At 36.8% G+C, this 16,452-nt stretch overlaps 2 protein-coding genes across 2 annotated transcripts in view; one reads left to right on the forward strand and one right to left on the reverse strand.

Moving 5' to 3' along the window:
* The window catches only part of LOC145241367 (RYamide receptor-like), a 735,032-nt gene that overhangs the window by 166,350 nt on the left and 552,230 nt on the right, over window positions 1-16,452 (reverse strand). The window lies entirely within an intron of this gene.
* Window positions 7,255-16,452, forward strand: part of LOC145241691 (uncharacterized) — a 134,502-nt gene continuing 125,304 nt past the window's right edge. Inside the window, exon 1 of the mRNA XM_080104816.1 lies at window positions 7,255-8,008. Within this exon, the coding sequence (XP_079960942.1) occupies window positions 7,255-8,008 (754 nt within the window). The remainder of the gene's footprint in view (window positions 8,009-16,452) is intronic.

The raw sequence follows: 16,452 nt of genomic DNA on the forward strand, positions 1-16,452 counted from the left end.
ATATATATCCACAGAATATTGTGATAAGTGTTTCAGTGTGAATAGGTATAGTATAATAAATTATGGGGTTTATCTATTTTACTTTTACTTTCATCATATTTTGCTTTGGTTTTGATACCTCCAAATTCGAAGCTATCTCTTTACAACCCTTCCTTTTCGTAACCAATTATACTTTCATAAATCAGAGTCTATTTTCTGTAGGCTGTTTTTTTTAACCCAGTCAACGGCGTGTACTTTTGCAAGTATATATATATATATATATATATATATATATATATATATATATATATATATAAAACACGTCGTCATACTGGAAGACGAGGCAGTAGACATATTTCATTAAATATTAATACACTCCTAATAACAGAGATGTTAGTTGCCGTCTTTTTGGTTATAGACATCTTATCATCTCTAAATGTTTGCAAAGGCTGAAAAAAAATCAATATTTAATTATTTTTTCATCGATATTATGTTTACAGAATTTGATTGTGGAGATCGATCATGTTGAAAGGAAGCGGCATGTTTTGTTCGGTGAAAATATTTTTCACTTCAAGTGTTTATGGAGACATATTGCGTCACAATAGACGGGTGGCGGTATATCGATCGGAAATGTTTTGAACGGATATCAAATTAGATAACAGCTACTCTTGTGGAATGAAGTAAAAAGTTTTAGTCAGAAAAGATAAGCGAGGAGTACGGCATCTAAAAGAAGCTACTCATATGGTGGGCGATCTAGTATACACTTTCAGACAATACAAAAACATTAATTTAGAATAATAGATTAAAACACTTATAAAATACGTTAATAATTATTATAATTACTAGCAGTTCAGCCCAGTTTGGTTCGGGCCCTTTGTACTGTGCATAACTTGCCCTATGTGGGAATACCCTTTAATGTAAAATTTCAAATGTTTAGACACTAAATTGTCTGAGTAATTTGGCTGAGACCGCAGAGGTAACTTTTTTTAAGTCGACCTCAATTCTGACCCCTTAAAATTTATGGTTTTGGTTTCAAATAAAAATAAAATGTTCGACTCATGTCCAAGTTACCTACATCTAAAATTTCAAGTGTTCAGACCCAAAATTGGCAAAGGAGTTTGGTAGAGTCTGCAAAGGTAAACTCTTTCAACTTTGACCTTTTGGCAGCCGAATTTTCGCCAAAAACTCATTAAAATGCTTGTCGCATGCCTGAATACCTGTTATTTAAAATTTCAAATGTTTAGATTAAAAATTGGCTGAATAGTTTGCTAGAGAAATCAAACGTCAATTCTCTTGAACTTTGACCCATTGATAGTTCAGATTTTCGACCTAAACCAATTAAAAAGCTTGCCCTATGTCTGAATACCCTCTATTTAAAATGTCAAATGCATTGGCTGAGTAATTTGATTGAGACCGCTGAGGTTAAATATATTTAAAAAAATTTTTTTCCTTTAACATTTATTATTTTGGCCTCAAAGAAAATTAAAAAGTTTGTCCCATGTCCAAGTAATCTACATCTAAAATTTCAAGTGTTTAGACTCAGTAGTTTGATAGTGTTTTCAAAGGTAAAAACGTTTAACTTTGACCCTTGGAAACCAAATTTCAGGCCGAAAACCGATTAAAACGATTTTCCCACATCTCAATAGCCCTTATGTCAAATTTCGAATCTGCAGACTGAAATTTGACATAGTTAGTTGGTAGGGAAATGTACACAGACAGATAGACAGACATTTTTACTTTTATAGATATATAGATAATAATAATAATATTAATAGACCTTTGCAGACTCTACCGAACTCCTCCGCCAATTCTGGGTCTAAATATTTGTAATTTTAGATAATGGTTACCTGGACATTAGTAAAACTTTTTAATATATATATATATATATATATATATATATATATATATATATATGCACATAAAGTTATGAAAAGTACATGTGGCCCGAGCAAAACCGGGCTTAACTGCTAGTAATAAATACATTATTTATTCAGTGTAAAATTTAAAGCGCCTATAAATAATATATCGTTGGCAGACATCATATAGGAGTATACATTTTGCTCATTAAGATTGAGCTACGAAATGTTTTAGGTGATCCACGAGGCGCAACTTCGTGTAACACACACTTCAGATGTCACCACTTGCTGCGACGAACATGTGCTGGACATGCAGGATAAGGGGGGCATCTTGCATAATAATACATATAAGATAGAAAAATAATCTCTCTCTCTCTCTCTCTCTCTCTCTCTCTCTCTCTCTATATATATATATATATATATATATATATATACTAGTAGTTCAGCCCGGCTTTGCTCGGGTCCCATGTAATGTTCATAACTTTATGTGCATGTGCATATATATATATATATATATATATATATATATATATATATATATATATATATATATATATATATATTAAAAAATTTGATTCATGTTCATGTTCATATAAAATTTCAAGTGTTTAGACCCAAAATTGGCGGAGGAGTTTTGTAGAGTTTCGAAAAACACCCGTCTAGCTGAATCCACTGTGAAAAAATTCCCCTACTCTTTATCTGTGCCTAAATCAAAACGTGGATTCCATGAACAAAGCTTCTTTCTTAGAACTGCACGCCTGTGGAACTCTGTTTCGTCTGCCTGCTTCCCACCTGACTACAATTTGGATGTGTTCAAGTCCAGCGTTAACAATTTTTTTTTTTATTACATCTTCACCCCAAACAAGGCAAATTGCCACTTTGGTGTAGGGGCTACTATCAGGGTCAACAACTACTGGGGGACTATGTAGGGATTTGGGCAGCAAGATGTCGGTTCACGTTACACTTGAACTTCTGCACGTCAGTACTGTTGGGGAAGCAGGGACCTGGAATGGAATTCGAGAGTCTAGCGGTTCTGGGGAAGAAACTATTGGAGTAAAAATATCTTTTACATCTAGGGATCTCTACAGTGTTGGGGTGGGATTTAGCAGCCTGTCGGGTTTGTCGAGGGTGCTCACGTCGTGGGGGCACAAGTGATTGCAGTTCGTCAGAGCATTCACCACTAAAATACTTGTAGAAAAGGCAGAGGGATGCAACATTTCGTCGATGGGACAGAGGCTGAAGCTTAGATGCCAGTTAAATGCCTATCAGGTTTGCGACTCTCTTTTGAACCTTGTCAAGGAGCGAGAGACTAGTAGACGATGCACCAGCCCAGATGTGACAACAATACTCCATACATGGGCGAATGGTGGCCTTATAGAGGTACAGGATACTTTCGGGTGTTAGTAGTTTTCTGGCACGGTAGAGAGAGCCCACCTTTCTTGCAGCGGCCCTGGCAATGCCTTCAATGTAATTGTTCCAACTCATGTTTCCTGTGAACGTTAGGCCAAGGAGTTTGAAACATGTACTCTCAGATAAAGAGTCGTTGGCCATTGCTATAGGTGGTAGAGAGGGTTTCTTGTAATTATTGAATTAAACTAGTTTAGTCTTGGCAGCATTGAACGCGACCAACCACTTTTGTCCCCATTCTACCACAGATTGGAGGTCTTCCTCTAGTGTTTCTGCCATTTCTTTAGAAATGTATTCATTCATCTTCCTGTCGTGCCTGCCATAGAGTGTAGTGTCATCAGCATATATACCCATCTCAGAGGCAAATTTGTCTGGGAGGTCATTTATGAATATCAGGAACAATAGAGGTCCAAGGATAGAACCCTGGGGCACCCCCGCATTTATATCATATTGTTTAGATGTACGACCGTCGAGGACAACCTGGATTTTTCTCTTATCTAAGAAGGATTTGATTATGTTAAGTATTCTACCAGTGATACCGTATGATCTAATTTTCCTGAGAAGACCCTCATGCCACACCCTGTTAAAAGCCTTAGATATATCTAGAGCTACCGCTCTGCCCTCCCCCGCTTTGTCCAGTGAATGGTATATACGTTCAGAGATCACAGTGAGGATGTCTGCTGTGGAACGGGCTTGTCTAAACCATATTGTTTGTCAGTCAGAAGTTTAGCATCTGTAAGATGATGGACTAGAGCATGGTTAATTAAGGTCTCAAATATTTTGGCAAAAAGTGGGAGGAGGCTAATGGGGCGATGATTTGATAGGTCAATCCTTTCACCAGAATTCTTGAACACTTGTACAACAGAAGCAGTTTTCCAACAGCCCGAAAAGCAAGCTTCATTAAGGCATTTGTTGTAGAGTTTGGAGAGAACTGGAGCTACATCGGCTGAGCACTTTTTTAATAGCACAGCTGGGATAAGATCGGGTCCACATGCTTTTGAAGTGTCAAGGTTTTTTATGATAGCATGCACCTGAGCAGGGGTGGTTTTCAGATCGTCTAGCGTGGCGTCTGTCCGCATAGGAAAGTCAGGTAGGGGGTGGTTGGAAGGGTCCAGTGTGGAGTTTGAGGCAAACCGACTGGCAAGCATGTAAGCCTTGTCGGTTGCTGAGGAGACAACCTTGTGATTTTTGGTTAGTGGGGGAATTGCTGATTGCCCATTATTTACTACACTGTTGTAGATTTTCCAGAAGTCTCGAGTTCCTAGTTTTTGTGCTTCGATGCGCTTTTTAGTGGTTTCCGTAAATTCTCTCTTAGCTGTCACTATTTCTTTCTTAACGTTATTTCTAGCTTCTATATACTTCAGTCTGTTTGAACTGGACTTATGTCGTTTAAACCTGCGGTATGCATGCTGCTTTTGAGCAATGGCAGTTGCACAAGTCGACGTAAACCATTGGGGAGAGTGGAGCTTACTATAAAATTTCCGCATGGGAACATGCGCTTCGATTGCAGTTTTGAACCAGTCAGTGGTCTCGTTTGCACATTGTTCAGCAGGGAGAGAAACATATTTCTCCATGGGACATCTCTAATTAGTTCCCTGATGGCTTCCCAGTCAGCCTTTTTATAATATCTCGTTGTTTTGAGCACTGGCTCTTCAGTTTTGGTTCTAGAGTTTAGGGCGATTTCAACCATTATCACTGCATGATCAGCGTTCCCGAGTGGGCTGTGGACCTTCGTTATGCAGTCATCGGGAACTGTGGTCAAAAACAGATCTAGAAGTGATGCATGTCGTTCTTCCTGGTCAGGGAAACGGGTTGAAAACGTAACAATTTGTGATAGGGAGTGAGATATAGTGAAGCTATGAGTTGTGCTGCTCGCTGCATTTGTGTAAGTAGAGAATCCAAGCCAGTTTTGTGGTGGACATTAAAGTCACCAAATACATGTATTTGTGCGCTAGTGTCGAGGGACAGTGCCGTGTCTATGCTGTCAGAGACTTTGTTTATTATGGTTCAGTCCTGAGTCGAGGGAGAGCGGTAGAGAAAATAATAGTAGCTAATATTGTGTTGCATGTTTAGTCTAAAGCACATAAAGGCTTGATCGTCTGTTTCTAGGTTTGTTTCTCTAGTCAGGGGGAGGGTATTACGAATGTAAACTCCCAGTCCGTGCATGTGTCTGTCAGAGTCCTTACGGCAGAGTGGGAGATATCCAGGCATGTTAAAGTGGTTAGAGGGGATGGAGGAGTGTAGGTTAGTCTCACTCAGTGCAAAGATATCCGGGGTATTTGTTAAGAGAAATGCTTCAACATCAGCTAAATCAGTAATGAACCGCCCCTTAAGTAAACACTTCATCAAATCTCCACACTAACGTACTGTAATTGCAATAACCTTTATCCCTAAGTGGCTTCTAGGCCTTGATATGTGATGAACACCGTATAAAAAAAAAAAGGTTAACTCTTTAAACGGTACCTTTGGCAGCCAAAGTTTTACCTAAAAACTGATTAAAAAGCTTGCTGCATATTTCAAATGTTTGGAAGACTCAAAATTGGCTGAATAGTTTATTAGAGATCGTAAAGGTCAAATATTAGAAATTGTGACCCCTTAGCAGCTTAATTTTCGGCGTAAATGCGATTATAGAGCTTGCCCGAGGTATGAATACAGTTTATGTAAAATTTCAAATGTTTAGACACAAAATTGGCTGAGTAATTTAGTAGAAACAGCAGAGGTCACTTTTTTAAACTTTGACCCCAATATTGATCCCTTAACATTCATTGTTTTGATCTCAAATGAAATTAAAAAGTTTGATCCATGTCCAAGTACCATATATCTAAGATTTCAATTGTTTAGACCCAGAATTAGCGGAGAAGTTTGGTAGAGTTTTCAAAGGTCAAGTCGCTGAACTTTGACCCCTTGACAGTTAAATTTCTTTAAAAGATTTTTCCAAATCTCAATGCCCCTTATATCGAATCTCGAGTCTGTAGACCGAAAATTGACAGAGTAATTTGGTAGAGATATGTACACACAGACAGAACTACAGTAATTGATTCAAAATAAAGCAGTTTTGTAAATAACAAATACTTTCTGTTTGGTACACAAACACGAATAACACAGATAAGAAAGGCATTTTTTAATAATATTAAAAGTTTAGCAGCATTTATTTGATATCCGAAACGTTTTGTTCTTGTTATTTATTTTTTTAGGGATGTAGTATTTGATTGTTATAGGGACTTACCTATTCAAGCATGACAGATTCTTCTAAGCATTATAACAACTTCGACAGTTAACACTCTCGTAGGGAATTATTGGGGCTAATGTCGAATAGTTCGGCCATCATTCCACCGTTAACTGTGCCATTTTGGTGGCCTTGTTACTGATGGACTGATACAAAGGTCCTTGGTAGTTCTAGGACGTTAACCCTCCTAAACCTGGCTTCCCGGATTTCGGGAGCAAGAATCTTATCTGAGGTGCCCTCACCGGACATGCCGACGCGGATACTCAGGCTTAATTTTGCAGTACCAGAGTACTCCTCCTCTTGGGGCACTTGCCCATGTTCCCACCTTCCGACATTGTGTCGCATCGCCTCGCAGTGGGAGATGGTAAACACCATAAATATCTTAACGCGAGATTACAGACTGTCCAACTCAACAGTCGGTAATATCAACAACCTTTCTTTGTATTCACTTTCTTGAAGAATTTTATATTTATCTTAAGTTTCGTTCACATCTTTCTTTTTTTTAACCCTTTCTTAAGACTACGAGAACTGGCGACGAGGTTTCGAGAACATATAAAAGAACACTGAATTTTAAATACTCCAGTATTTCCACAACAACTGGCGATAAGTATTCGAGAACGCACGTGAAGTCAAATTTAAAATATAGGGTGGCCACAAAGTCACGCACCAATGTTAATATTTATTTTTTATTAATATAATTTTTTAATGTTATAATTTTTCATTTCAGATCAGACGTGCCATTGATTACAGAGCAGCGCGTAGAAATAATTTTATTATCTGGTTGTGATGGTGCAACCAATAGAAGTGTTGCTGAGCAATTCAACAGAAACCATCCTCATGAAAATGTGTCACACTTCTGTCGGTCGCTTAATCAACAAATTCAGAGAAACTGGTAGCGTCGTTGACAAAAAGCGAAGTGGGCGTCCAGGTTTATCTGCAGAGACACGTGCACAAGTGTTGGAAAAAATTGCAAGCAGTCCAAGGAAGTCAATGCGAAGGGCAGCAGGTGAAATTGGTGTTCCTCGTTCAACCATGCAGAAGGTCCTCAAAGCAGAAAAGTTTCATCCTTACAAACTTCAAATTCTACACAAATTGTACGAGGATGATAGTGACAGACGTTTAGAAATGGCTGTATGGTTTCAGGTTCAACTCGAAGAAGATCCTGACTTTGTTAGGCGAAACATATTATTTAGCGACGAGGCAAATTTTTATATTAGTGGAGAGGTCAATCGGCAGAACTGCCGATACTATTCGCAAGACAATCCTCATTTTATGTTAGACAGCAAAGAACACAGCGGTCCCAAGATAATGGTTTGGTGTGGTTTGTGGCGCGACCATGTGTTGGGCCCTTTCTTCTTCAATCAAACAGTTACTGGCGAAAGATACCTCAACATGTTGCGAAATGATTTGATACCGCAGTTTGATTTACTTGGAGACGGCAGACCTACTTGGTTTATGCAAGACGGTGCCCCGCCGCATTACGCAACGATTGTGCGTGACTGGCTCCACGAGAATTTCGAAAATTGGATCGGTCGAAGAGGTATGGTAGAGTGGTCGCCCAGGTCGCCTGACCCCATGGACTTTTATTTCATGGGTCACATTAAGCAAATTGTTTATTCAACGAAGGTTCGTGATTTGGATCATATGAAGAGTCGTATTATTGATGCTTGTTTTCAAATTGATGGTGATGTTGATTTACTGAATCGTGTCTACAGGAACTTTGAATTTCGTATTGGCTCGTGCATAGTTGCAAACGGCGAACATATCGAGCAATTGTAATCCTTGTAAAGAACTTTGAATTTGAATAAATGTTACAACTATAACTTTTTTATTTTTTAACTTTTTTAATTAACATTGGTGCGTGACTTTGTGGCCACCTTGTACATGTGTGTTCTACAACAACTGGCAACAAGGTATTCGGACTAACAACGTGATATTCAAAGGACCCACCTCAGCAACATCGATCTTGCGACGAAGTAATCGAATGAGCTAACAGTGTTCCGAAAACATTCGCATCGAATCACTTAGAGAGTCGGTACCGTGGAATCAGACGACTAGGTGTTTTTTTAAAACTCACATTCACCACTAACAAGACACATTATACACAGGGACCTTAGGGGCTACTATTTAGGACCACGCCTAGGAAAGATTAACAAGATGTTGATTGACGTTACATTTAAACTTCTACATATCAATACAGTCAGTGAAGCAGGTAGCAGGTTGGGAATTCCAAAGTTTAGCTGTTCGAGTGAAGAAATATATTAGAGTAGAAAGTTTTCTGGCATTAAGGGACCTCAACAGTGAAGAGTGTTTTTTTTTGTTGCTAAGCGCGTTTCGTTGGGGATATATACGTCCAGGAACGAATTCATTAGAGCACATTCTATTTAAATATTTGTAAAACAGACACAGAGATACGACAATGCCGCGATAGGACAGGAGTTGGAGCTTAGTTGACAAATGGGGACCTGTTAGACTGAAAACTTTTTTGGACCCTATCCAAGAGGGACAAGCTAGTGGTAAATGTATCAGTCCAGATGCGTCGGCGAATGGTGGCCTTGTAGAGGTACAGGATACTCTTAGGTGTTAGTAACCTTCTAGCTGGATAAAGGATACACACATTCTTTGCCACATCCTTCGACAATAAATTAATACTTTTCTTAAGTTAAGTTATGTATATTTATTATATAAATCATTTAATATTTAACAGATGTTTTGTTTTTTACTGGACATGGTTTTGTTTTTTTACTAGACATGGTCTATGTCTAGATTATCGTGGACAGATCTGGGCTGGAAAAGCTGTGCCCTATTAAATTGAAATTTGTGACGTGCAGAAACATATACGTAATTTTATTGTTCCTCTCCTCTCTGTCACTATGCAACCTGATCCTCAGAACAGTGAGCTTCCTAGTCCCAGTCTTTAAAATAATATCATGGCATATGTATTTCAGAATTGACTAATTTATTCACTGTACTCTTTGTTTCACTTGTATATCCTCAATGTGTTTGTTGTACCATTCTTACCATCCTGTTTTAAGGACCAGGAAGCAACTCTGAAAGTAGCAGTGAACTTTACTGGTATCTGAAGGATTGTTTCCTGAGAACTATCAACTCTCATTTCGCTGCATCAACTAAAAATAGAGATAAAAAAGTTTTTTATAACTACAAGCTTTAACAAATAAAAAAAACACAAGTCACGGATTATATTTCACGCGAAAAACGAGTGGGGTAAAATTTATGAAACTATAAAACTCTTAATACAACTATTTCAGCCCGAAAACGTCATTATTTCATAAAAGGTGAAAATGTGTTAATAGAACAAAAACAGATGGCGAAGACTATTTAATCTTTGCATCGATACTCAACAAATATTACGACGATTTTAAACTGAACTGCAGACAGTTCCAAATACCTAATATTCAAGGATTGTTATTGGCAGAAAGACTTTGACATTTGACGCCAAGTTTAAACAAAATTAGAAAGTGAACCAAAACTGATACTACTACAGTTGGTGGACGACTGCCAACGAGTGATTAGTGTTAAATAAGATTCAAAATATATTAAAAACTCGCGCGTCCTGTACGGAAGAAAGATACATAAAAATCAAAACCCTATTCTCTAGAGAAAATAAAAAAAGAAAGGACATTATTTCTCCCGTAACCCAAAAAGACATTTTACTGAAAATCAAAGTAAGTCACACCCACATCCATGTTATCGGTGCGGATCCCTAAAAAAAACCATAGCTTTGAGCTCCTGGAGGGGCATAGGCTATCCACAACTTTGTACATGCTTTAGTAGCTGGGAGTTCTTTTTTCAGGATAAGGTTACTGGCCCCACGGTCAACCTTGCCAGAAGATATATACAGCACTTAGCCTTCCCAAATGGTCACCCATCCGGCACTGGCCTGGCTCAACGTTGCTTAACTTCGGTGATCTGGCGAGAACCGGTGTGTGATTGTGCCGTACATTGCATTGGGGTAAAGAATTTTCATGCTGCACAAAAACTTGGCTGACTTATAAAAAAATTATACATAAAAGCTCCCATTATCGAGCGAAGGACAAAATTCAATTAGGATACTACAACAAACGTTGAAGACGAAAAAACATACGTAAATATGTGCTGGTGAAAACATCAAATAAAAACGTGAAGGTTTCAGTTATATTTGCTATCAAACTTATCAATCATATATTTACATACATGGAAAAATTAAATAAATCTTTTATGTTAAAGTCTTGCAAGTCTGTCAGAATGGTGAATAGATTGAAAATAAATTTTGAAGGTGAATTAGTCACTAATGTTACATTTAACGATACGACAAAGAAATTAAAAGTCTTCGTGCTAAAAATACAGGAATTTTTTTTGGAACAGATTGGATATAACAATTCAATTTGTAGGATTCGCTTATAAATATGTCGTCTTAATAAGTGGAGCATCTAAGGACAGAGAAAGAAAATCTCAAATTAGAATCAAAAAGATTTTCCCTAGAGTTTTCTTAGCCGATCCGGGAAAATGCACCAAATTTTTTCTTAAATTCGAACCCAAAAATTAATACGCAACTAGTATTAAAAAATGTACTGTATGCATCATTCAAGAATATTTGAAGTCTATTAAAAATCAATCTAAAGTTAAATTCAGTCAATGTGCAACGTCTGCCCTCTATGCCTAAGAAATCTGCGTTTGCGAAGACTTAAGCACAGGTTTGAACTTAGTAACTAAATTGGCCACTTTCTAGCACTGAAGAAGTTTTCTAAGCTGAACGGTAGAAAGATCTCCTCTAACTCTTACCCGAGTGACTCGTATCTTCAAATTTTAGTCAAGTAAAATAACTCACAGTTACTTTGTATTAATACCCATAAGGGATATTCAAATTTTAAAAGTTAACGTTTGGAGTCAAGGTAACTCCCGCTAAGTTTAAAGACATTATGGATAATATGTTTATCAACTTTTATTTAGTGATAGCATACATGATAATAAGTGATGACAATAAGTGAGACCAGAGAACAAAATCGAGAACATATCCCTCCCCCCAAATGTTCTTGAATGCAAGATTTTGGATTTAAAATAAAAGAAGAAAAATACTTGGCACACCTAGTAGAAAAACAACAAGCCACAAATATAAAGAATATGCTGATTCCAAAAATATTACAAAAGTTTCGGGAGTTCGCGAACTATTATTAGACATTCATTCCAGATATGCACGGGCCCCATGAACGAGCGACTAAAAATTAAGATTGACACTTGAATGGCAGACATCATTCGATAAAATAAGAATACTCCAATTTCTCACGCACTATGACCCAAATCTAGATATAATAGTCGCTAGCGATGAAAGCTCATACAGAATCTTATATAAAATGTCAGACGAAAGTACAAAACCGATTGCGCACAGATCAACATCTTTACTCTCAGCAGTAAAGCATAATTAACAGATCAAGAAGGAAGTGATTGCTATTTTCTTCGCGTATACTGATTGATTCTGGACGAAAACATCAAAAACAACTTATGCAAGGGTTGTGTTTTACCGGCAAAGGGACCCCGTATCACTTTTAAGTCATGGCCTAAAACAGACCAAACCTGTTTTGAAATCACATAGGTTTCGCAAGGCCACTTGAGGATTGTGATAGGCAATTACACGAAATAATCACCAATGCTTAGATGTAAGAGACCCACTACAGAGTTAGTTATTAATTTTCTCCAGTAATTATTTGCCCGGTTTGGAGCTGTTCAATGCTTCATACGTGACAGCTGGTCTCAATTTACGTCCACGGACTTGAAGGGGTTCTGTGAGACGTTCCAAATTAATCATGTCACGATTCCGCGGTGGAATACGTGACTAAATAATCAGGAGGAACGCTTTGTTGACATGTTGAAAGAAAAACTCAAAAAAGCATGGGAAACACCTACAGAAACAACACTGCAACAGTTTCGACAGGTCGATAGGAGTACACTTAATCGTAACAAACTGTCAGAATTATTTCAAGCAGTGTCTATGTTTCAGCGAATAAAAAAGACCTTGTGGCGGAACTCCATATTACATAACAATCAAATCTTCAATATTATCCCAAACATTAATTATTGGCCAAATTTAATCTCTCAACATAATGAGGTACCTCCACACTTTGCTAATGTTGTTTCTGAACGATTTAATACTCAATTCACTGAAAAATGGGCCGGTCGTCGCGGTTCTCACGAATGACTGACCAGAAATCCTTACTTAACGCCCTGCAACTTTTTCTCTGGAGTTGGCTGCAAGATCAAGTCTCCTCAACCAAACCAAGGAATTCAGAAGAACTTGAAGGAAGAATATGTGAAGTTATGACTACCATTCCACAAGGGTTTCTTATTAAATCAGTTGATGCGATTCCTGGTCAACTTAAAAAGCTGGTGGCAAATGAAGGTGTCTCTATTGAATTTTGAATAAAAGTCCATGCAATATACTTTCTTCTCATATTAATTAACTGTATGAATTATATTTCAAACGAAATCGTATGAATTTTAAAATAAGAAGTTACTTTTCAATTGCACTGTATGTATATATATCTATATATATATATATATATATAAATATAAATAGATCGCTGAACACACACACACACACGCACACACACACACACACATATATATGTGCGTGTGCATCGATCTATTTATATATTTCTATGTCCACACTAATTAAATAACTATCTATCTATCCAACTGGGCTCATCTGTTTCTTCACTGAAAGATAGAATGCTGACAAAGTTACATTTCGAGTAGACTTAATTGGCACTGGGAAATATGGCCAATTTAATCTATATTGCGTATATATATATATATATATATATATATATATATATATATATATATATATATATATATGTATATATATAAGCACGAAAGAAGTAAACAGGCACCGCACAAAATAGTGCATACATATTTAACAATTCTCTCATATTTGATGGTGGCCAACGTACGCAGGTATACTAAGCGTCAATAAAAGTTTTAAAAATCGGTAGATTACACAAACTGTCATCTGCTTTGTGTTAATATCTATTATATACCACGTATGATACCGTTCAAAGAAGCATGACATTTCTCAGACTTTTAAAGGAACTACTGCGTTAATCTAAAAGTGCACTTATTAAGCGTCAGGTCGTCGCTAATATTCTCTAATCTTGATCACGTGGTGCAATGGGGAAAGAGGTGGCTGGTTAATTTTAATGTATCTAGAACCAAGCTTCTATTTTCCACCATCAACGCTCTGATCCCCGTCTGACATGAATCGAAAGGAATGGCTCTCGTCTTGGGGAAGCTCCATGGGACAATCTTCTAGGCTTGACCTTTACTCCTGAGCTTGTACATCAAAAGCGTTGCAAATTTTGCTGGGAAAATGGTGGGATCGTTCTACTGCTCCAATATATATCTCAATGCTGAAGCAATTCTCTACCTGTATAAGAGCCAAGTACGTCCAAGGATGTAGTACCGTTGCTACATCTTATGCAAAATAGACTTCATATCCCAGTGGGGATGCCATTTTCTTTTCTCTGCAACCTCTTTCCCACAGAAAAACGTCGCGAACCTGTCTCTGCTTTATCGTTATTTTCTGGGCAAGTGGGCAAGTGCTCATCTGAGGCCCAATCTATGGTTCCCCCTGGCCTGACTTTCACGAAACACACTCGTCTAGCTGAAACCACAATCAATAATTCCCCTCCCCCACAATTTATCTGTGCGTAGCGTAGATTCCATGAACAAAGATTTTTCTTAGAACCTTACACCTGTGAAATTTTTTTTCCGTTTTTCTGCTTTACAGTTAACTACAATATGGCTGTCTTCAAGTCCAACGTAAAAAAGTTCTTGATGAGCAATCCTCTAACCTAACCCTAACCTAACCCTAACCCTAACCCTAATCCCCTTAAGTAATCCGATTTACCAAATTTCTACTACTAAAGATGACTACATGCTCTCACTAACCATTGTACACTCATTAACCCTTATCCTCGAGTGGCTTCCAGCCTTGATAAGTGGTGACTCCTTTGTAAACTAAAAAACATTTTGGTGTGTTCACTTACCACTTTTTATCAAGTGGTTTTACAATTCGTCCTCGAGGGGAAATTATCTATTTCCTGTTTGTACAGATGTAATACACACAATAGGCCTCGTTGGGGCACCCACTGAGCTCGGGTTAGATTGTTGGATTCAGGAAATAATGAATTCGCTAACCTAATAAATTTAAAACAAACTTACAAGACAAAATCCAAAATTAGTCTCTTTCTACTCGCTAAATCTCTCTTCACTGCCACACTTTTCTTCATTGCTTTTTTGTTATTTACTTCCTTGGTTATGTTGGGTTTGGGTTATGTCATAGAGTGGGAGTAAGATTGATTATCCCCCTACCTCTGAGTAATGAAGTACCATACCGGATGCACCATGAATTAAATACGAGAGAAATCGTAATAGGGTCTCATTTGCGTAACACATCATCTGTTTGGATATTTCGCATTAATTCCCTATCAGTAATTATGCGATTAATGCAAATTAGCAGAACCCGTGGAAATTCCACGGTGGTTGAAGACATCAACACATAAGCAAACAAGAGAACATCCTTCAATAGAATAATTAGTGTAATAAAAAAAAAATATTAGTCCGGATCAGATAGTGAATAAAAAATAAATATATTTTTCTAGCCAAATATGGAGAACTACTTGAAATATATTTTTACAAGAAATAGAACTATAGTAAGGCATCACTTCTTTTAGGGATTATAATTTAATCAAAATGACTTATAAATCAATTGATGATAATAATAACTATGTCATAATATTTTCTTGAAAATCTGATAATTTAGGATGTAAGTAATAAGATTTGTATAGAAACATGTTACATGTCGATTTTTGCAATGTTTTTATAGTGATAAGAAAATAGAATGAATCAGTAAGGAGTGAGATTGTTGGGATTTGGTTAAAGAAAAATAAAAGTGTAGAATGTTGGCAAATGATATAAATATTCTTACTTCATTATGAAATTAAATGTATAAATTTGTTTATAAAGTTATTGTTGGATCGTAAATTGCTTTAGCCATTCCTGGGACCGCATCCTTATAACCCCCTCTCTTAAAAATACATATAAAATAAAGTGATGATTAGATCGTAAACTACTTCAACCATTACCACAAGTAACACCATACACTCCACTCTTAAAAATATTTATGAAATAAATTTCCCATCCTGTTATTAAAATTTATATAACAAAACTTGATCTACCATTCTTGGTTTTAAATTAATAACTTGAAGATGACGGTACTCATGTGGTTCACGACATGGACTGATAATCGTGGTGTTCCAAGTTCAAATCTAGTTTGCAGCCTTCGCATGATTCTTCTCGTAAGTACCCGATGTCTTTCTAGAAAGAATTCTGACTAGAAAAATATCGGGGAAACCAATGCTAACAATTGAATCGGCACCGCCGAAAATGGCCGAAAAATCAAGTTGTTGTTGTTTTTTAAAACGAAATTACATTTATTAAAATCCATTATTTCTGAGTAACTTTTTTTTTCCAGAAAGATAAAACCCTGAATTTTATCATATAGAAAACAGAATAATGTAAAACTTTTTCTACTATTCTTAATTAAATTTTAAATGTTAAATTTTCCCAAAATATTAACAATTGACATTTTTTGTCTTGCACAAAAAACGTACATAAATATTAAAAAAAAAAAGTTTTGGAAATAATTAATTTATTTATTTGTTGTCTAAGATTAAGGGTGATTTTCTAAGAGAATATGCAAAAATATTATAAGTATTTGGATTTCAAATAATTCCACTTATTCATATAGGCAACCAGTTACTTCGCGTCGATCTAGAGTCTAGATCGACAATGTTTACGTTTGAATTTGATAAAAAGCAAACTATGGAAGACCAAACAGGCAAAAAAAAAACTTATTTTTCAGTGACGAAAATTTCAATGTATTATTAACGCTGAGGCTGGCCAGTACAAGATGGGTGACCATTTGTA

This window comes from Euprymna scolopes, chromosome 20, assembly GCF_053919585.1.
Source record: "Euprymna scolopes isolate OS-2025 chromosome 20, ASM5391958v1, whole genome shotgun sequence".
NCBI lineage: Eukaryota > Metazoa > Mollusca > Cephalopoda > Sepiida > Sepiolidae > Euprymna > Euprymna scolopes.